The sequence below is a fragment of the Melospiza georgiana genome, chromosome Z (genome assembly GCF_028018845.1).
Source record: "Melospiza georgiana isolate bMelGeo1 chromosome Z, bMelGeo1.pri, whole genome shotgun sequence".
Classification (NCBI taxonomy): domain Eukaryota; kingdom Metazoa; phylum Chordata; class Aves; order Passeriformes; family Passerellidae; genus Melospiza; species Melospiza georgiana.
The window spans coordinates 18,741,308-18,763,060 of NC_080465.1; the positions used below are offsets into that span (position 1 = coordinate 18,741,308).

The 21,753-nt window shown below is 45.1% G+C and overlaps 2 protein-coding genes across 5 annotated transcripts in view; one reads left to right on the forward strand and one right to left on the reverse strand.

Annotated features, from left to right (window-relative positions):
• Nucleotides 1–6,111, forward strand: part of ELP1 (elongator acetyltransferase complex subunit 1) — a 31,249-nt gene extending 25,138 nt beyond the window's left edge. The window contains exons 29-37 of one of the 2 annotated variants that reach the window (XR_009115880.1): nucleotides 54–116; nucleotides 232–292; nucleotides 870–983; nucleotides 1,633–1,744; nucleotides 2,851–2,978; nucleotides 3,370–3,524; nucleotides 4,523–4,601; nucleotides 5,587–5,802; nucleotides 5,862–6,111. Coding sequence is in view for 1 of the 2 variants with exons in the window: in XM_058043329.1 (XP_057899312.1) it covers nucleotides 54–116; nucleotides 232–292; nucleotides 870–983; nucleotides 1,633–1,744; nucleotides 2,851–2,978; nucleotides 3,370–3,524; nucleotides 4,523–4,601; nucleotides 5,587–5,654 (780 nt within the window). In the remaining variant the exon portion in view is untranslated. Of the gene's footprint in view, nucleotides 1–53; nucleotides 117–231; nucleotides 293–869; nucleotides 984–1,632; nucleotides 1,745–2,850; nucleotides 2,979–3,369; nucleotides 3,525–4,522; nucleotides 4,602–5,586 lie in introns of both variants that reach the window. The other variant, XM_058043329.1, reaches the window with a different exon arrangement.
• Nucleotides 6,112–10,944: 4,833 nt separating this feature from the next.
• On the reverse strand, nucleotides 10,945–21,689 carry APTX (aprataxin). Of its 3 annotated transcripts, XM_058043336.1 has the most exons (9): nucleotides 20,750–20,802; nucleotides 20,534–20,625; nucleotides 19,900–20,036; nucleotides 19,126–19,172; nucleotides 17,133–17,444; nucleotides 15,674–15,733; nucleotides 12,532–12,758; nucleotides 11,628–11,731; nucleotides 10,945–11,325 (listed from the first exon to the last, which is right to left on the reverse strand). In XM_058043336.1, the coding sequence occupies exons 3-9, from the start codon at nucleotides 20,027–20,029 to the stop codon at nucleotides 11,171–11,173; spliced, it is 1,035 nt and encodes a 344-aa protein (XP_057899319.1). In that variant the 5' UTR covers nucleotides 20,030–20,036; nucleotides 20,534–20,625; nucleotides 20,750–20,802; the 3' UTR covers nucleotides 10,945–11,170. The 3 variants fall into 3 exon arrangements, with proteins under 3 accessions (XP_057899319.1, XP_057899320.1, XP_057899317.1); XM_058043337.1 differs by lacking the exons at nucleotides 20,534–20,625; nucleotides 20,750–20,802 and adding an exon at nucleotides 21,363–21,689; XM_058043334.1 differs by lacking the exon at nucleotides 20,750–20,802 and having other exon boundaries at nucleotides 20,534–20,675.
• Nucleotides 21,690–21,753: the final 64 nt, after the last annotated feature.

The window sequence follows — 21,753 nt, forward strand, 5'->3', positions numbered from 1 at the left end:
TGAACATGTCTTGCTAGCAGCAGCAGCAACCCGTGGTTACTCTTTCCTTCTAGGACTATGAAGAGGCTGTTCTCCTGCTCTTAGAAGGAGCTCTTTGGGAAGAGGCTTTGAGACTGGTAAGACATTTCAAACTATAATAACAGAAGTGGAAATAAATCTTTAGAGTGCAAAAACAGAGGGATGTGGTGTGGGTTAGATCCTTGAATGATACCTTCTCTTTCCCTGATCCAGATTCACAAGTATGGTAGGCTGGATATATTGGAAACCAACTTGAAACCTGCTATTTTGGAAGGTGAGTCTGTGCTAGAATATTTCTCTGTGCTGTAGAGGCTAAAGAAGATCTTTGCTGGGTCTGCGGGAAGTCGCAGCATTTCAGTACTGGAAGGTGTATGGAAGGATACTTTGTTTCCACCTAATTGATGCTGCTCAGTTATCTGCGTTTGGCTGTCCTCAGTTCATCTTGACACCCTGCAGTGTCATGGGACCTTTTTAGCTTAGTCAGGCTCCTTTGGAGCTTTTCCAGACTACACAGTCAAAAGCTGCAAAGAGGTCCGTGTCTGCATATCCATGAACAAGCAGAAAAGTCCTTGTTCCAAAGCATATGTGGCAGCAGAGCTATGGACCAGGAAAATGGCTATCTGTACTGTAAGCTTTGATGAGTAGTTTTTGGAAATAAAAAATTATTTGATAGCTTTATTCTCCCTTCCATTCAGGAAGAATGTTTTATTACTATTGCTTGTTCTTCCTTTTCATGCTTTATGAGTTGAGGGATTTTTTTTCTGAGGTTGTTGAAGGACTGTGCTTGTGTAAAAAATGCTTTTCTGTTTCTCTTGCACAAATGTTTATGTTTTGATTTTCTTAATGATCAGCTCAGAAAAGTCAGCTGATCTTCCTAGATTCCCAGAAAACAGCATTTCTTCGCCATAAGAGTCGCCTGCAAGTGGTGCGAGAGCTGAAGGAGAAGGCCTGTGAGAACCTGCAGGGTTGGTATTGAATTGCATATGACTTTTTCCTACATAAGTAACTGTGATCATGTTTTTATGTGTGGTTTCTGTTTGCTGTGATGGAGCTATGCTCTCCTTTAGCTCCAATGGGACCTACAGGAGTAAAACAGCACCCTTCTCAACCCTTCCTCACTCCGTATTTGGAGTGTGGTTACTCTTGTATTTTCAGCTCTTCCTTGGGTCACAGCTTTCACGCAAAGAAAATGCACCTGAAAGCTCTTCAAAATGACACAGCATTGTCTCCACAGTACCAACTTGACTGGGTGAGACAGTGCTGAGCATGTCCTCCGTGCCAAGTACCTATAGGCATATTCACCTGCCCACTGACACAGGCTCAGGGAATTCTCTGAAAGCAGAATGCTGTGTCCTAGTCCAGTTCTGCTGCACTGAGATTATCATCCCTTTTATTGTGCTGTTCAATATCACGATCCCCACCAGGATGGAGGAGCAGTGTTGTTCTCACAATTACTGTTTCATCTTGTGTGCTGGCTCAGTGAATTTGGGAGCCATAAAGCTTCAGAACACCAGCAGGTAGAATGACTCTTCCCAGCAAGCTACACAGATCAATCAGAAAGCTTGAAATAATTCTGACCTTTTTCCATACTGTGACCGTTGTTATGTTTTGCAGATTATGAAGTGCCAAATTGCCCGGAATTGGAGCTTTTTTCTGAAACCAGCAGTGTTGTGACAGCCAGTGACATGAACAGCAAATATACACACAGCAATTCAAGAATATCAGCGTAGGTATCTGCCTTCAAGTCAGGTAGTGACTGTTCTGGCATCAGCATTCAGGAGGTTAGCTTGCTCAAGCTTGGCTTGCTCCTCCTGCAGCTGTGCATGCCTTGTAGCTGCTTTAATTACAGGCATTTGATGGTTATTTTAGCTCTCATTGGAAGGGAAAGAGCAGAAAAAGCCAAAAGCTACTCGTGCAACAGGAAGAGCAGAAGAGCTGAGAGCACGGACTCTGGGTGGGTTCTGGCTCCCATGGATGTTGGCTGTAGAAAGTTAGCCAGAGAGTACAGGCAGAGTCTCACAAACATTAGCAGCTTGTGCGCATGCCTTGTGTTCTTTGGCCCAGGTTTCACACTTGGTGTGTGGGACATACCAATGTCTTCCTACAGTGTTTATGTGCATTGTTTGTGAATGCTCTCAGTAGTATGAGCTGCAGTGTGGGATGGGGTGCGTTACAGGCTGGTCAGGCTGGTGTAGTCTCTGGGACCACTTCTGAATCCCCTGGCTGAATTGTGAAAGAATACAGTTGTGGGGAAAGTGTGCACATTTTAGACACTTTTTTTTTTCTTGTGGACCAGATGTAAAAAAGAAGGAGAATGCTGCCTTAGTATTCAGCATAAGTGTGCGGATCACTTAGGAACATTATGCAAGTAGGTCTAGTCTGTGAAAGAAGTTGTTTTCCTGTGATTATGGTTAGGAGCTGAGCAGGCTCTGGAGATGGCAGAAATTAAAATGATCACAGCCAAGCACAGACCCTGGCCACGAGTGTTTTAAGTGGACCTCAACTTTGCCTGATAATGACTACTGCTTTGTGCTTAGACCAGCTCCTGCTTTGTGTTGTTCACATGCTTTAACCTTGCTGGAACATGGAGCAGTCCTTTTTGGAGTAGAGAAACAGTTTGATTCCTATCTTGTGTTTCAGACCACTAAGTATATTGGTTAAATAGAGCTGAAAATATTGTCAGAGCACGTAAGGTTACACACAGTCCTCTGTCACTGGAGAAGGCAAGGACTTGAGTGACAAGCTTCATGCACACTGTTGATGTTTCTTCATGCATAGCCCTGCTAACAGCAAATCTGTTGTGCGCACTGTAACTGAACGTGCTCTTTCCAGGCGATCCTCAAAGAACCGACGCAAGGCAGAGCGTAAGAGATACAGCCTGAAGGAGGGGAGCCCTTTTGAAGATATTGCCCTTCTGGAAGTCCTGGGAGAGAGTGTTCGTGCTGTTGAGACTGTGAAAGGTAGGATAATTGGTGATCTTAATCCATGCTGCAGCTTGTGAGGATGAGGACAGCTAAGGTACTGTGCTTGTTCTTACTGTGTATGCTGTAGAGAAAAGCTGCCTGGTCCATACAGCTCTCTGCATTGAACATTGGTTTATTTAATCTGCCTCTGTGCTCAGAATAATCTGAACTCTCTGCGTTTGAAGTTGGGAGCAGAGAAAAGAAGCCTTCTCTGTACCATTTCAGATTTGTCTTGTTTTTGTTCTCAGACGCTGTAGGGGCTCAGTAGGAACAGAACCAGTTCTGAGTTACTGCTCTCCTTCCTGTATGCTGATAGCAAAGAAATGCAGCTGTTTATTTAGTATACCTGTGTTGATTGCTATTTTATTGCTTCTGTTCCCTCCTGCAGGAGAGATACACATCCTTCTGAAGCAGCTTGTGCTCTTTGGTTATGATGAGCAAGCTGGGGCACTGCAGCAAGTCCTGGAAGAGGTTTTGCAGTTGATGGAGACCTCGGTCCCAGAAATCTGGACTCCAGACCTGCAACAGAGCTCTGTCAGCCTGGTCTGTGCTCATCTACAGCACCTTTCATTCTCACTAGACAGTATCAAGTGTTTAACAGTATTTTGCATTCTCCAGCACAGACCCTAGAATCCTTCCATGGCTTTCAAACTCTGGGGTTTCTTTCTGTTAGAGGTTCAGTAGATATTCTGGGCAGGACCTGCTGATTCAGTACACTCTAGATGGGTACAACATGTACAGTCTACTGTCACCCCTGCACTGAGTGTCACATTGGATGTGATGAGGTCTTCTGAGGATTGTGTTGCCTTGTCCTAGTGGTGGCTTGTTTTTGTAAGCTCCATCTTAAGCAATTTGTAAAATATGGGAACACTCTCTCTTTTCTAGGCCTAATGGTAGAAGTGTACTGGAGTAGAGTAGGTCTTGTGAAGTGAAAAACTACTGGATTGGTCAATTAAGTCTGAACCATATATCATAAGAAGTAAGTTACATAAAGAAGGGTTATGTCAGGCTTCTAAGCTTCAGCTTAATGCAGAATAAGGAAATCACAAGGGCTTTAGTTAGTTCCCTTCCAGAGTAAAAGTTTTTATTTCTAATAAGTGTTTCTGAGCATTTATGGTGAACACAAAATGTTCCCCAATATCTTCCCCCCCAACTGCTGATTAGCAGGACTCTTAAAGACAGACTAAAATTGTTCTGTGTGACAGGGAACAGAGACTCCCAGATGAACTTTAAATATTGGTGGTGCTGTAATGAAGTCGGTCCTGCTGAATCATGTCATTTATGGTGCTGTGAAGAAGTAGGTGCTGGATAAGAGTTCTGTGTCATGAAAAGCTGTGTGAAAGCAATTCTCTCTTTCTGCCTCTGTATTAACTTTTCTGAGACATTGCTGGGCTTTGATCACACCGATCACACTTTGATCCTGTTCACTTTGTACTGTGAGGTCTCCTGGTTTTGGACAATCATAGCAGAGTTTCCTTTGAGGGTGTCCCTGCTTGTGCCTTGCATTGTTCAGGTTGGAAAATGGCTATTTCTTCTTACAGGTCCTGGGACCCAATTCAACTGCAAACAGCATTATGGCTGCTTATCAGCAAAAGAGGATGATGCCTCCTGTTGTACAAGGTTAGTTGAGTCTCTGAATTAAGTTTGGGTGTGAAATGTCAGGGAGGTTAGTGGGCTTGGTGGCTCTCCAAACACTGCTACCTGCCAACAATTGTACCAGTTACTCAGCTGTGGTGGTTCCTCGCTTTTCTTTATGGGTGTGCCATCCTGCCTTGTGGCAAGTGAGCAGCTTTCTTAATAAAGTTTATTTTGCTCTGAATTCATGTTCTAAAACTGTCTCCTGTGCTAAAATATCTCAACTGTTCTTGGGTTACTGTGTGTGTAATGTCAGTCTGTTGTGAGGGAATTGAAAATCTGATTTCTTAAAGAGCGTGTTAGATAATTCTTCTTGTAACTTACCTGCTGAATTTTTCTCTCTGCCTTTGGCAGTCAGGCCAGGCCCTTGACCAGACCAGGCTACAATCTGTCATGTCACTTTGCTTTCTCGAAGTCCTTGCAGTGAATACAAAATTAGGGCTGAGAGACCTAGCAAAGGGTGGTCCCAATTCCTCAGTCTTCCATCTCTCCCCTAGTCCTACATCTTCTTTCCCTGCTAGTCCTGAAATTGCCTGGGGAGATCCTCTGATGAATCTATAGATGCAACCTGTCTATTGCCACTTGCCAGGGTTGGCTTCAGAAAAAGCTCTTACTCACTCCAGAAGGAGCTCACTGTGACGCATGATGGGCCAATGACAGGTGAATGAATTGGGTTCTGCTTTGTGCCACTAATGGTTGTGGCTTTGTGCCTGTGCCTCCTCGTTCTGAACAGTGACACTTAACTATTAAGAGGGGACTTGGTGTGCCCAGACGTTTCCTGGTGAAAGCAGGTCTTCTGAGGACGCTGTTCTGTGCAGGCTGGTTATCAGTCACTACAGGGAAATTATAGATGTCAAGAGATTTGTCAGCATCCTTTGATTTAAGAAAAGTGGACAAAAGTAGTTGACAGCTCTTGAAGAAACTGTATGCTGTTACCCCTGTTCTGACACTTGCTCCATTTGTCTTTCAGATCCAGAAGTACTGACTGCACCAAAATTCAATAAAAATGTGCAATGGAAGCTGCATCTTCTCCAGTAACCAGAAGCCAAGGAATCTCTGTGGACTCCGAACTCTAACTTTTCATATAATTTCATTATATCTTTGCAGAAGGCGTTGCTGTTCTGGTATTTCTGATACACTGTTCCTAGGGCTGTGGAAGTGAAGGGTCCCTCCACCTGGTGCAGCTGTGACTGCCACCCATATGGTGTCACACTTGTGGGCACAGCCCTCATGTGCACTGCAGAGGTGGCTTGTTAGGCTGGGGAGCAAAAGGATATGCAGCTCTGACAGCTCCTACCACTGTTCCCCCTTCTGGATGAAGCAATCCCACCAGTGTTGGATGGGTTATCTTCACTGCCATCCCTACCTCCCAGAGTTGATATCTGCTATGATAACAGGCCACATTTTAAGCACTTCAGCCTGCTTTAGAGAACTCACCTGCAAGACTGTATCAATAGCAAATTCCTGCAGTTGCCAAACAAATTTTGTGTCTTTTCTGCTGGGTGTTGCTTCTGAAACTGGGTGTTGCTGATACCAGATTTTCATTATTGCTTTGTTATATCAGAGTGAATGCTGCAGTGCCAACAGCCATTGTATTGAAACTGGGCCTGATCACACCAGGGTGTCTTGGACAGAGGAAAACACGAATAAAAACAGGACAGTGGTGTTGGTGTTTCACTCTGCTGGGTAATACTACCCTAATTATCTGACATCAAAGAAGATAAAGTAATGGTGCTTTATGGCACTGACCGATCAGCCGCTGTATCCTGATAATAGTGCAATAGTGCACAGCATTATTGCAGAGCTGTGTCATCTGGAAACTGATCTTGTACTGAGAATTAGGTTTTACATCAGAATACTGTCATTTGATGCAAGAAGTAACAGCAGTAGTTCTGGGAGCAGAGGAAGGAGATGAAACTGGAAGCCCTCACAGTGGCAGCATCCCCTTCTTGGTTAATTTTGGCCTGGCATTGGTAGTGTTCAGGCCATTTCCATTGGGTTCTGCAGAAAAACACCTTACAGACAAGGTGCTTGCTGTCTGTTGGAGTCGTTTAATGGCACAGCTGTGTTCTGACTGCACAGCCGTGAGCATGTGCAGTGCTGCAGGTAACTTCTTGTGTGGCAAGAACTCCATCAGATTGGACTGGCCATTTAGTCTTGCACTGTCTGTGTTGTGCTGGCTTGGGCTTGCTGGATGGAGGAGAGTGGTAAAAGTGTGAAGTCTTTTTTCAGTGTGAAGCATTGGAGCACATCTCCAGTTTTTCTGAGTTGCCTGGCCTGTTCTGCGTTGTGTGGGGGTGACTTAAGCCTGTTGTCAAATACTGTGACTACACTGGAAAGAGATTCTCCAAGAGTAATGCCTTTTGAGATGGCAAAACACATGAAAGTCTTTACAGGACAAGACTGTTTCACAGGACCTGGTCTTCAAAATGGTAGCAGAGCATAGTCCCTGGTGAAGTCAGAAGCCATCTACCAGATCTGGAGAGTCTGTGCTTCTGTGCAAAGCACTCTGGCCCTGCAGCTGAAATGTGACACTGACACTAGTAATTCCTGACATTCCTGAATCTGATGCCAAGAAATGCTGAGGTCTTGCACAACTGAACCTATTGTTTAGAAAGAGAACACAAGAAAAGATAAAATTGCCACTGGCTTACTGAGGATTCATGCTTGTGCCTAAGAATGGGTACGATTTCTTTGGTTTTTTCATCATAGTGATGGTGAAAGCCAAGGACCCTTTTGTGTTAGGCATGCTTTCTTGTTCTCTCACCAAGGCAAAAATCTGCCATCCAAGTGAAGACCAGTCTTATACATCATTCTTCAAATTCTTACTGTCTTCCTCTACACCTTTCCCTCCTGAGTGAACTTGGAATAAGGAGCAGTAGAGCTGGGAGCAGCACCTGGTGTGGGTGAGCCTCAAGGGGGAATATCCTTCTTACTACTTCTGCAGTTGCTGGACCTTAATATCTTCTCAGCAGCAGCTAGGAGGCAGCTTTCCCTTGATTTCTGCTGCCATGTTCTTTTACTTTCTTAGTGATGCCTGTAATCTTGAAATATACTCAGTTTTAGTTACTGTCATTACAGACACATTGAATTTACTCTTAGGAATTCTGTGGGGGCTCCTACAAACGCAGATACCAGGAATTGAAGTAAACCATTAATGCAGAAATATGGAGTTCACTTTAAAAATGTCTCAACCTCTGAGCAAATACGGCTCTATGGAAGCCTGTTTCTCTTGTTAGATATTTTCCACCTGTCTGCTGATTAGCTTCATTTAACACAGAAGGAACATAAATCCATCAAGTTCAGTAGGAAGTTTCATGAACAGATGCACAGTGTGGTTCATTGGAGCAATAGATTATAGCTCTTGCCAGTGATAAACACACCTGCTAAATACAAGCGTAGAGTGCTTTGTACAAGTGTTCCCAGGTATACTCTAATGAAGTCAGAATCACAGATCTTTCCAAAGAGGCAACTGCTGTGGGCGAGAGATGAGTAAGCCCTTTGACTTTTCTGCAAGGTGGTTATGTTCTCATCCTCTGCCTTGGAGGCTTTCAAAGAATAAATTTATTCTTTTTGAGAGAAGTAGAGATGACTATAGTCTCATATTCTATTAACTGCAATTGTAAACGGAGAAGAGGGGGAGAGAACTTCCTTTGTAAATTAGTATTAAGAGTTACAAAGAGAGAACAAAGCCAGTGGCATTTTCATAAGGGTGGAATAGAACTCTTGTACCGTTCACTTTTCCACTGGGATGGCTGCAGGGGCAGGGGTCATCTGCCCCTCCACCTGATAACCCGTCACCCCATCAGCCTACCATCAGCCCATGTTAATCTCTTCACATATCTCATGGCATATCTCATGGAAAGTCCTTTACCACATCTTTCTTGGCTTTAGGCCTCATTTCTGTAACAATATCACAGAAAATAATACAGTTCCATAAGAGATCTAATTACAGCCAGGTGTGGATGGGAGATGCTTTATCATCACTGGCTGATGAGTGTTAAGGTTATGCTGCTATTCTGCAGCTCTCTTCCACCAGAGATGTTATCTTGGTTGCTCGCAGTCTCCTGTATGGACTTAGCAGCTGTAGAGGAAAGATTGGAGGAAGGCTGTGAGTACCTGCAAAGCCACACACAAAGTCACTTGTGACACTTTGTGGCCTTGAGGCTACTCCTATAGGTGGCTTCCCCTTCTTGGCTTCAGAGAGCTTGTGCCCACTGCTGCCATTCCTGCGGACCTTTTCCATACACTGGTGACCTCACACAGTGCTGGACATGCTGCCATCCCTCACCCTGAGGTCAGCCCAGTGGCAGTGGTTCTCCTGGTGATGCTGCTGATTTACGACATCATAGTTAGGCTTGTCCCCCTGAATCGTGCTCCCCATTTGAGTGTGTGGCAACTGTGACTAAGCTACATGATGTTCCCAGACAGATGGATTGCAGGGGGTTATGCTTCACTCTGACCTGCTCCAAGAAGTTCTAAAACCATGACTCCCACTCAGATGTGATGGGCCATGGGCCAAAAGCAGCACATTTCACTGTGGAGAAGCATGGCTTCCCTTTCTGGCCTGGGTCTGCTATGAGGAAGACCACAGCTCTCTAGCATTCGCAACTGGCCTTGGTACAAATTAGTTCCCGTTGCAAAGCATTAGCACTTTACCTCTGGAGCAGCTGAAGCCCTAGTTTGTGACAAGAATGGATTCATAGACTGGCTGTGCTTTTGTCCTTGTTCCATACTGTCTTAAGCTTTATTCTGTAATTTAAGGCATATTAATACTGATGTCAGCAATAGCTGAACTGTGGCTGGTGTTTTAAATTAGGCCATGGCCACCTGTTAAGCTTACTGTACCCCATTCTGGTGAATGGTTTAAGAAAAGATTTTGCACAGTGAGTCATAGGAGAACAATAAATACTTTAAAGACCCAGAAAAGGGGGAAATGGCAGGTCTTGCAGAATAGTTTTGAAACAAGAGAACACAAACAGAAATCGTGCATTTGGCAAGGTTCCCTGTTTTACTGAAATTAACTAAAGCAGCTAAAAAGCATCCTTTAGATGAACTTAGCTCATTATAATGTGAAAGCCATATCTCTAAGGCTTAGACTACCCACCTCCAAATGAAGAATCCTACCTACTGAACATGCATAATAAATTCAAAACGCATTATACCCTTATATTGAAGCAGGCAAAAGATTGTCCAATAGCTATTGAGTTGGCAGGTATTTAGACATCAGGTAAGTGCAGACTTAGATATTTTGAAAATACCTTGGCTACACTGCTTGGCTAGAACTGGGTGTGCTAGCTCTGTGGATTCACCAGCCAGCACCCATCTCTGCAGAAGCATGAAATAAATGTGATCCTCTGTGCGGTTTGGCTTCTTGCATACCAGGTTGAAAGAGCACATTTTTGGGAGTCACTTTATGACAGAAACATCTTTATTATTTTCCAGCAACATCTGCTTATTATTTGCCCCATTTGAGTGGGTACAGTAACATGCTGCTGCATGGGGGAATGGAAGAAGAGGACACCCTCTCCCTAGAGAATGTGTTACTGTTAGGAGCAGCATTTTGCTTGTGTAACAAAAGCTCTGTGCACTCTTTTACTGAAAGCCATTTCACCCAGAGAGCATCTTACTTAACTCAAAGTTGGGCTTAAGATGAAGCTGAACTGTACAAACCAGATCTGGACTCAAGAGATTTTTACTAGTACTGTCCTGCTGCTTCTGGAAGTTCACATCTTGACAACAATCAAATTATTAGAGGCTCACTAAAATCCTGATTGCAAAAACAGTACAGGATTAAACCACAGAATTTCTGTACAACCTCAACATATGCAGACAAGCAACTGCAAACCTTGATAGTTTTATTACTCTAGGAAGTAGTAAAGCTGGTCATTGTGTATTACAAATGTATTACATAAAAAATGTTTAAATACATCCTTGTACCCAAATGAGCTTTTTGGTCCACTTAGAGCCTGAGCAGTGGCTGTACCCTAGCTGAGGGGCAGTTCAGCAGCACTGAACCTGAAGTCAGGCCTTTCAGCGAAGCGGGGGTGATCAGCTGCTGCTCCTGCCTCTCCACTGACAGTACATTCTGTCAGCCACACCAGTGCCTGCAACATTAACACATAGGAGGAACTTCAGTGGTAAGCAGAAAATGTCAAGAGAAAGACCTCTGGATCATTGTTTCTTTCTCAGTAGAAACCTAGATCTGGGCTCAGTTCAGCTTCTGAATTAAAATAAATCCTTTCATCCAAACAAAGCACTTCTCCCAGACTTCAGTTCACTTACAGATTGGTGCGACTGTACGACAATAAAGCTGCAACCAAAAAGCTTCCATTTCAGAAGTCACTTTATTTACATTTTCAGTAGGAAGGAAGAAGAGGGCTTGAGGTTTTGTTGAAGCTATTACTAAATTAGTATGCTGCTGTTTCCAGGCCACTTTTCCCCACATTACAACATGTCACTCTAGTTAATAAACATATATTTCCATTAACATTTTGTCGTCTTTGTGTTGGCTTGAAATCTGAAGACAGATTGAAAGATTATTTTTTGCAAAATCATTTTGGCCAATGTTTCCGAAGATGTTCCTTTAACTGTGGGATTGTGGACAGCTGTTGTTTACAGCGATGGCATCTGAGGGGGAGTTTGAGAAGTTCAGAGGTATGGTCTTTCACCATTACTTTTCCCTTGCTTCTTACCATCTCTATCACATCTGGGGAAAAAAATAAAAAAGACCATAGGTATTGAGACCACATGGTGTCATGAAACACATGACACTGCAAATCTCTGTGCATTGTTTTGCATGCACAATATGTCATTGCTGCATTCCAATTTAAACCAGGCACAAAATTTGTTGAATTTTACTCAGTGCTACTCCCCAATATCTTAAATTAAATAAAATCTTTCACTTACTGCAATAATTTGTATGCAAGTATGACTTGCACATTTGTTTGGAAGAAAAGCCCGAAGCCAGAATGTGCAAGTATGTTATGAAATACTTTCTCTAATCATTACCTTGAGAGTTTAAGAAGTAGTCTGTAGTAAAAGAATTCCAGTGCTTTTTGGTTTTCAGGGCTGGAGAATCAAAATCCTGGCTGATTACATGCAAATGTAGCTGACTGGAAAAAAAATATAACGTAGATATGAGAGAAGATGGTTAATGCTCAAAGTTGTTTTGCAGTTGCGTCAGTTGCAAACATGATTCAACAGGGTGCCAGCCTTGTGGGTCAGTCCTGACCCTGTGACAGAAGAAACACAGTCTGTTCTGGAAGCACTGTCTCTTGCCAAGCATGTCACTTATAAAGAGTCAGGGTCACTAGTCTGCATATTCCATTGGTCCTCACTGCAGTCTATATTCCTGCTAGTTTCCAAAAAGGCAGAGACAGTAGTGTTAGCAAACCACAGGTTTATTAAAGATTTAATAATAAACCAAAGTTTTATTATTTGTAGAGTAATTGAATGGGACTTGATCAGTGTTCAAAAACTTCATTCAAGAACTGGAGAACAACTGACTGCAGTATCAACAGACACTTGGACACTCTAAGGTCTGGACTTAGACACAAGACTCAAATCCTTGCTCCTAGCCTTAACAGGTCTAGGAGTCAGTCTCTAATCTCATGCTGGTGCCCTGGGAGCGGGATGCCCTAGCAATGGCAGTATTGCTTCTGTCACTGGGGCTGGACCACAGGCGTCCCACAGCCCCAGGCACCAACTTCTGCTAGAGAAGCCCAAGAAGCATTTCCCCCGCGCCTCAGGATCTACACAGCAGCGTGGGGCAAAGGACTGCACACCAAGCTGTCTCTAGTGTTGAGGAGGACTGCCTGTTCTTTAGCAATGCCAAATCTCCTCATGGATTTAGCCCCAGATCTGTGTAACTGGAACAACAGCATGTCCGCCACATGACTCCTCTAGGTCTTACCTCATACTGGGGATAGCGTGGTAACCCAGTCGGAACTCCAGGCTCTCTCGGGCAGGGCACTGTTCAATCATTTTTTGCCCAACGGCATGCATATGTTCCAGAAGTGCAAGGTGGTCCCTGGTGACTGACTTCAGGCTTGAAATAGGGTCCCATGGTAAGATAAGCCAGTGGTAACGTGCTTTGGGATATTTATCCTTGATGACTACAATCTTTTCATCTTTGTAAACCTTGCAAAAAAACGAAATAACAAGATTACTGTAAAATTGAAAGTTAAACATATTATTCCTATAAGCACTATATTTAGTGGAGAGATGCTATCCAGTGAAAACTTTTGCTGGAATTAAGCTGCTCCAGGATAAGTACCCTCTTCCATAACATATACCAGGCAGCTATGGAAAGATGTTCCAGCATCCTTTTTCATATACTTTATTATAAAAGGGGCAAAAGCTTTCTAATCTTACTTTCCAGTAAGTTAACCATAACTACAGCAGTATATGAACTTTAGAAAATCACCTGGACTGAGATATCAGTGAGGCCTAGGGAACTCTACTTCCATCAGGCTATGCTCAAGCTCTGCAGTCACAAACAAAACCACAGTGCTCAATACAGAATATGTTGGAATGTACTAGGCTGCAAATTTCCAGAGTGAAGCACAAATCTCAGATGTGCTAACAGCAGTGTGCAACAGACCTCCACCAGCATTACAAAGACAAAAATATTCAAGTCTGGGCTATTTCAGTTCATCCTACCCAGTGTGCTGCTTTGTAAGATCACTCACAAGAAGGAGAACAGAATCCTGTCTATCATGTCCTTCTTCCTGTTTTCATTTTGTTTTACGTTCTGCAACAATTCAGGGCAGCTGAGGAAGAGAAATGGTTGGGAAGTTTGTGGACAACAGTGGGGAGAACCTAGCAATAAAAAGCCATCAGGCTGTGACGCAGAAACTGTGTATTGTGTCTCTGGTCTCTTAGCAGGGCACCAGCTGATGAGAGATGGATGATGTCTTTGTCACCTTTGTTAATTAAGTCTTGGATGTTTATATACAGATCAGTCTTACTCTACAGGAAAGAAGATTAGAGTTCTATTGGCACACAAATCATAGGACTGATTCTTTCAGCAGCAAGATATTTTATACACACATACTACTGTCTGCTCCTACTGCCAACAGGAACAGGATCACATTCAAATCTTTTCAAGTTCAAGAAAAAAGAAATATGGCTATTTAATATTTGATTAAAAATAAAAGATAGGAGTTCTATTGTTTGTGTATTCAGATTGAAACTACAACTAATAAAGCTAACCTTCACTCATAAACAGGTATTTGTGTCTAACATTAAAAAAAGAGTTTTAAAACCTGCTTACATTTTGGGTCAAGAAAGCCTGGTTTTGGTAAGTATACAGAATTCTCCTTCAGGGGTAAAAATAAGGTTTCATGTTTAAAAAGTATGGAAGAAGAATGTACTCTATAGGGGCTTTATCATTCCCTATATATAGACTCATTTGAAAGTGCTGGCAACTCTAGGACAATGGCTATCCAGTTCTCCTGTAAATCTATGCAATTCAACACTGCACACTTGTATTAGAAGAAAAATCAATCCAGAAACAGGAGCCTTCTGTTTAGTTATCAGCTAAGCAAGGAACTGGCTCACAGGTCTGGCACAAAAGGTTACAGTGAATGGGTGACATCAGACTGGTGACCTGTCACTGGTGGGGTTCCACAGGCCTCCATCTCAGCCCTGTGCTCTTCAACAGCTTCATAAATTACCTGGACAAAGGACTGGAAAGAACAGAAAGCAAGTTTGCCAATGACACTAAGCTGGGAGGGACTGTCAACTCCCTTGAAGGCAGGAAAGCCCTTCAGAGAGACCTGGACAAATTGAGGGCTGGGCAGAAGTTTAACAAGGTAATGGGCTCGATTCTGCACCTTGGACAGGGCAACTCTGGACATAGAGAGAGACTGGGGAACAAGAGACTGGAGCGCAGCTCCATGGAATGGGAGCTGGGGGTCCTGGTTCATGTCAAGCTGAACATGAGCCAGCAGTGCCCTGGCAGTCAGGAGGATCACCCGTGTGCTGGGGTGCATCAGGCTCAGCATCACAGCCAGGCAAGGGAGGGGATTGTCCTGCTCTGCTCTGCTCTGGGGCAGCCTCACCTCGAGTGCTGGGGGCAGTTCTGAGTGACACAATAGAGGACATAAAGCCCTTAGAAAATGTCCAAAGCAGGGCTCAGAAGATGATGAAGGGCCTTGAAAGGAAGACATATGAGGAGGAGCTGAGGTCACTTTGTCTGTTCAGCCCAGAGGAAACTGAGGGGAGAACTCATTGCAGTTACAACTTCCTTGTGAGGGGACAAGAAGCAGCAGGCACTGGCCTCTTCACTCTCATGAACAGTGACAGGACTTGACAAAATGGCCTGAAGCTGAGTCAGGGCAGGTTTAGGCTGGATATCAGGGAAAGGTTCTTCACCCAGAGGATGGCTGGGCTCTGGAAAAGGCTCCCCAGGGAACCTGTCATGACACCAGGTCCGTCAGAACTCAAGAAGAGCTTTCAGGTACATGATATGATTTCTGGGAATGTCCTGTGAAGGCTAAGAGTTGGATTCAATGATCCTGATGGGTCCCTTCCAACTCAACATACACTATGACTCTAAATTATCTTCAGCCTAACAGTGATCGTCACCTGAAGGGGCCCAGTGAGGCCAGAGGTCAGATCGTGTCAGCTGACATAAAGGCATGAAAGTTAAGAACTTGCTGGAAACAAGGAAACAACACAGCACTGACTGCTGGAGAATGGGAACCCCTGTGGCTTGCTCAGCTTCAAATGATAACACTTAGTTGGTTTCCCTGAGGAAACAAAGCAACTGCACAGCTCTCCTGCTATCCCATCAATGTTTTTGAAATCTGTTGGCCAAATCTCACAGTGCAGAGAGCTCAAAGAAATTAACACAATGAGAATCTACGAAATCAGTACAGTAGGGACTTCCAAGTTAATGTTACTACAGAGAGATGCAAGTACAATTCAGACCTCATGCAGGACTCCACTGATTAACCAGACTGTTAAAGCAAATTGCAGAAGGAAGAAAGAAAGCTCATTTAGCTTTATGAGACAGGATCTACTGTAAAGTACAAGTATACAGCTCTCACCTGCATTTTTGGATCTTGCATGGAGCTCTTTAGACCCTGATTCCAGTGTCCTAAATGTTCCTATAGTACAGAATGGGAAAAATAAATTGTAAGACAATTAAGCGTTCAATTATATACTTCAAAGGATTCAGTAAAGAATATTCATTTGTACACAGCAGTACAATAACAGCTGAATGAGAGTTCAATTATTTCCCTTCTATAAAATGCCAACATACCTGCTCCAACTGCCCCCAAAAAGCTACTTTTGAAAACTTTTAACAAGATACTGTGAAGATGGAAAGTTAAATCTTCCAAACATTGGAAATTCAACAGCAGGGAACTATAAATGTGTTTAAATTTAATAATTTGCCTGCATGTGTCATGGCACAAGGCCCTCTGCTTCAGGGATCATAAGAACCAAAGAAAGAACAAAGATGTCCATTAACTGTCCTATCCCATACTGCTCTGCACAGAAAAAAAGTAGTTGCAGTGTGTGGCCTTATCCTTAGATGTATTGATTTTTTTATGTTGTTCAGTGGCTTGCAGAGAAAACAATCAGCATGGGGAGATCAAGCCTTTGATCAACACAAACTATTTCTTAACTTTGCTACTGAACACCTAATAGAAGGTGTGTCTTGAGTGCACCTTTTTCAAAACAGATGTTTTAACTATTCGGAGCAGTAATAACATTCATCATATTCTTACAAAGAAAGATATTCAAACATTATTATAGTGCTGGCAGGGCTATAGTGTGAGTTGTCATCTCCCTGCTCATTCTACCACAAATCTGGCCCTAAAGTAACCAGCCCAAGTCCACAAATTAAATAAGTGGTTAACTCACAGCAACCTGAGAATAACATTTTGTCTTAAGGGGTTGCATTTCTGTGCCTTCTCCTTCAGCACTGCACTAGTTCCAAATGCATTAAGGTCTTTTATTTTGTCCATGTCACAGGGCTAAAAACTCCCTTTCAAAGATTCTGGCTGATAACATTCACTAATGTAAACATGGTTCTGCCATACGGAATGAACAAAGCAGGAGGAGAAAAAAAGCTTCATGCAATTATAAACATACAAATTTTTAAAAGAAAATTCTCAGGTTGTTCTGTTCTCTGTGCACTTGCTTTTAGATAACCACTCAAGAGCCCGGACAGTGTCCTTGGGTGACTGCAGCTAAATAGAGCTCACGTGGACTGTTCTTCTAGCAGAAACTGCAGCTGAAACCAGAGATTAAATCCTCATTTGCTCATCCTCACACATACCTAACTCTCAGATCAGGTTAGCATGGGTCCCAAGTAACTTTCCCAGGGCATGGGTGATGTCAGGAGCACACAACACCTCTCGTGCTCTGTATACTTTGAGGATCTGTGCTCACCCGAGATGCCTCTCACCAGCAGAATCCACAAAAGCAAAAGACCATGTCTCCTCATGGAGGAGACAACCCCAGAAGAAACAGCACAAGTACTAATACCAACACACTCACCTTTTTGCTCAAAGTTCCTTCATGTGTAGTTACACTGGTATTGCTAAGCTTTGGATTTGTAGAACTGCCTTGTGTATCCACCACTTCCAACTTCATTGTTTTTCTGGGCACAAGCTCTATATCATCATTCTCACAGGAGCCTTCATGTGGCATCTTGTCTGTTTCTGGAACAGCTTTCCCAGACTCTTCAGCAAATTGCACCGTGTAGGGGTAAAGGTTATTTACAATATGCAGAACTTGGCCTGGCTTCATTTTCACCACTTCACCCTTGCCAATATTCACAAGATCAACACTAGTTGGGTTGACCCCTATCTTTGGTAGACAGAAAAAGGAAAAAATAGTAGAAAATTATGTTGTGAGTGGAATTGCCAACTTCTGTTCAGTTCTCCTGGAATACCATTATCCTGGAAAGAAAATGCATTTTGTATTCACCACCCACCCTGCCCACATCAACGCGCTTCAGCAGACCAGGCAGTGCAGCACTGGGGACATCTGGGGACATCTGCTTCTGTCCCAGTCTTGCAGTCACGGCTGTCAGCACACAGCCTTAGGGCCTGTGTCAGAGGGAGCCTGGTCTGCAGCAGTTACACAGTTTCAGCACCACTTGTGCTGCACTTCCCACACAAATTAGCAACCTATTAAACAACTAATAACAGCAGCAATTATTTCTGAGGAGTAACAGCAGCTTTAGCAAATTATTTCAGTGCAATGGTGTTGTGATGTAGGCAACCCACAGTGATTGCTTGATAGCTGAATTTTGCATCATCATGTGGGTGACCCTACAAAAATTAGGAGTCTTCAGCAAAATGCTTTTGGTTAATATCTATTCACAAAACGGGCTTTAGGAAATCAGCTCTCTCCTGTGATTGATGAACTCAGTCAGAGAAACTTTTTGTTAGCTTTGTCACTGCCATACCTGCATGCTTTACAAGATGGTACTACACCTCTCACTTGGTATTCACTGCAATGAAGCACACACCTGATTCCAGCCAGGATCTCTTTAGTCTACAGCTCTGCAGTTTCACTCAGGTCAAGGATGCCTCCCATGAGTGAATAAATTATCAAACAACTGATCACTAGAACCTTGTGCCACACACCTGGGGAGCAACTCCTCAACAGGCAGCAAAAACATGCTAGCACCCACCACCAGAAAGTATCCTCAGTTTTGAGATTCCAGTAACACAATATTCAAATCATGACTAGGGTTGATTTCTGAGAGAAACTGTCCTAGATATCTCCGCCAGATTCACCAGATACCCCCAGGTGCCGGTGCATAGTGGGCTGTGGAGATATTTTGAGAGAGGAGTGTGACCCCTCGGCAGGTACAACATGTTGTGGTACTGTCTGCACAGGCTGATGCTGTGGGCACACACACACACAAACTAACACCAGCACCACAGACCTTTCCCTTCATAGTATCTCAGAGATACTGGGTCTGGTGCACATGAGGGAGTAGGCCTGCCACCATCCATCGGGTAACAGGGGCATTCCAGCAGTGCTGTCTCTCATCCCATCTCTTCCCATAAGTAACCACATCTCCAGCTCTATGAGCTCACCCATAAAATACTCTACAGCTGGGGAGTCCCATTAACACAAGAAGTTCAATCTTAAACAAAGGGCTGCCTCAGCTTATGAAGTTTAAGGCTCAGGAGAAAGATAAACAAGTTCAGTAGAAGAAGTCCAAAGTCTCTCAAATGCAGCACCCAACAGAAGTGACTGAGGATTCACAACAGCATTCCCTGATGCCGCAAGTCTGGCTGTCTTAGACTGGAATGTATCTGGAAGGAATAGTGCAGCCTTTCATTGAGATGCACAAAGCAGAACATTCACTTCTGAGGGTCACTTGCTCTAACCTCCCTTGGTGATAAGAAAGCTTCAGGTCCCTCAGACCCAGTGATCATTATCACCATCTGGAGCATTTGTGGAGCTAAGTACAACTGTCCCAGTAAGTACAACTGCCAGAAACACTGCAGATCCATACATAAAAACATACCTGTTTAACTGTGATATACCCCTTGTTACAGTCTGCTTTTAATTGAACTGGAAAAGAAAGAACAAAGTGTCACAAAACCATGCAAATAAAAAGAACTCTGCTGAACCACCCAGTGCAGGAAACACTCCTATTTTTGAAGAGCTGTTTCTTTCTGGAGCTGATCTTTGTGAATGTGTGCCAAGAATACTTCTGCCTCATCTCTTCTTTCCAGGACCACAGGTAAAACAGAGCCAACCCACACACTGAGCCAAGGGTAGAATTACTTCAGAACAAAGCTGGATTCTGTTGATGTCTTATATGTATTCTTGACATTCTTACCAGCCCTCTGGGACAAAAAAAAAGGCATAGAGCAAGACTGTGTCCAGAGGCACAGAAGATAAAGCAAGGAAGATGTGCAGCATTGTATAGGTGATAGGCATTTTCATATATTCTCCAACATCACATTATTTTATGTATATAATAACAAGTCATGCTAAAAATCAGTTGGTGGAATACTATGGAGAAGAAATGCTGCTCACGAATAGGGGGATGCAGGCAGTGAAACACAACTTTTGGCCTGGGAACTCACATTAAGATTCAAAGCTTTAGTTTACAGAGGTGGATGTCCTGTCACTGGGTGTCTCTGATTTTTTAGGCCCCAGAGATCTCTGTAAGTGCTTATTAAAAAGGATTGATGAGTTCAAGAACCAGGCCACAGTGCAGACCACACAGAGGAACGAGGCAAGCTGAGCTGCTCTGCACATGGAAAGCAGGATTTGAGCGAAATCACCTTACCTTGCTGCCGTGAACACTTCTTATCCGTTATCCCGGTCTCTGGGCCACGCCCAACCACCACAGCTTCCAAGTGTGGCAGTTTCACCCGCTGAGCGCATTTCTCTTTGTCCACAAGCCAGCACACACGCATCACTGAGCTATAGAGCAAAATAAACAGTGTGTTACTTCCCGAGGGCCACCTTCGTGTGGAACAGGGTCCATGAATTCTGGCGCCAGCCCATCCATTAGCTGAACCAATTCTGCTAACTTGGTTCAAGTTTCTGAAATTCAAAGCAAAGCATGTCACCAGCACTTGCATAATCTATGAGCAGGTTGCTGGTGAAAGGGCAATCCTGTTTTCCTTCCTACACTACTGTACATTCTCACATCCGTGAACCATATACAGGAAAAATCAATTGGATTTAATGGGACTCCTCTGTCTGACAGAAGAGCCTAGCCACAAAAAAGCTCAATTTGTTTCCCACTGGATCAGAGTTCACCCGAGAAATTAACCACCAAAACAAGAGAGAGCAGCAGAAGACAAGAGATGAGAGAAATCGGGACAGCTTCCATCCAGCAACACTCAGCACACGGACCATGCTATGAAATCTTCAAGTTTACATCAATTTGACCCTGAACAGCAAAGATCTCTCACCCTGCCCGGCGCTCAGCCCTGTTCCTCCCAGCTCTGCGGTGAAGAGCTCATGCCCGCGGAAAGCCAGGCTCCGTCCCGGTGTAACACCGGCACTGTCACACACCCATCCCACGGCACACCCATCCCCACGGCACACCCATCCCCACACCCATCCCACGGCACACTCACCATCCCCACACCCATCCCACGGCACACCCATCCCCACGGCACACCCACCATCCCCACACCCATCCCACGGCACACCCATCCCACGGCACACCCACCATCCCCACACCCATCCCCACACCCACCCCACGGCACACTCACCATCCCCACACCCATCCCACGGCACACCCACCATCCCCACGGCACACCCACCATCCCCACACCCATCCCCACACCCACCCCACGGCACACCCACCATCCCCACACCCATCCCCACACCCACCCCACGGCACACTCACCATCCCCACACCCATCCCACGGCACACCCACCATCCGCACGGCACACCCATCCCCACGGCACACCCACCATCCCCACGGCACACCCACCATCCCCACACCCATCCCACGGCACACCCACCATCCCCACGGCACACCCACCATCCCCACGGCACACCCACCATCCCCACACCCATCCCACGGCACACCCATCCCACGGCACACCCACCATCCCCACACCCATCCCACGGCACACCCATCCCCACGGCACACCCACCATCCCCACACCCATCCCACGGCACACCCATCCCCACGGCACACCCACCATCCCCACACCCATTCCCAGGGCACACCCATCCCCGTGGGCCCCGTTCCCATGGCAACGCCGGGACGGACCCCTCCCCCTTACCGCGCGGGTGACGTTCGCGCCGCCGCCGCCCCGCAGCCAATCAGATACTGCAGCGTGTCACCCACGTGACCAAGTAAAGGCTCCCGCCACGCCGCGTGGCCCAGCGCAGGCGCACTGGGCCCGCGGAGCCGGGGGTGGGCAGTGGGTCCAGGCAAAGGCGCAGCAGAGTGAAGCGGCCCGGGCCGCCGGTTACCAGCCTGTGCGGCGCGGAGCCAGGCGCGCGTCGTGTGAGGGGGGGAAAGGAGGGAAGCAGTGCCGGGAAGGCGGCGGCGCCCCGTATCCGGTGCAGCTCGGTGCCTCCGAGGACGGGAGCAGCCCGGCGCGCAGGCGCAGGGCGAGGCAGACGCTGGGCAGGGACGCCACAGCCCGCGCGGGGCGGGGTCAGCGCTCA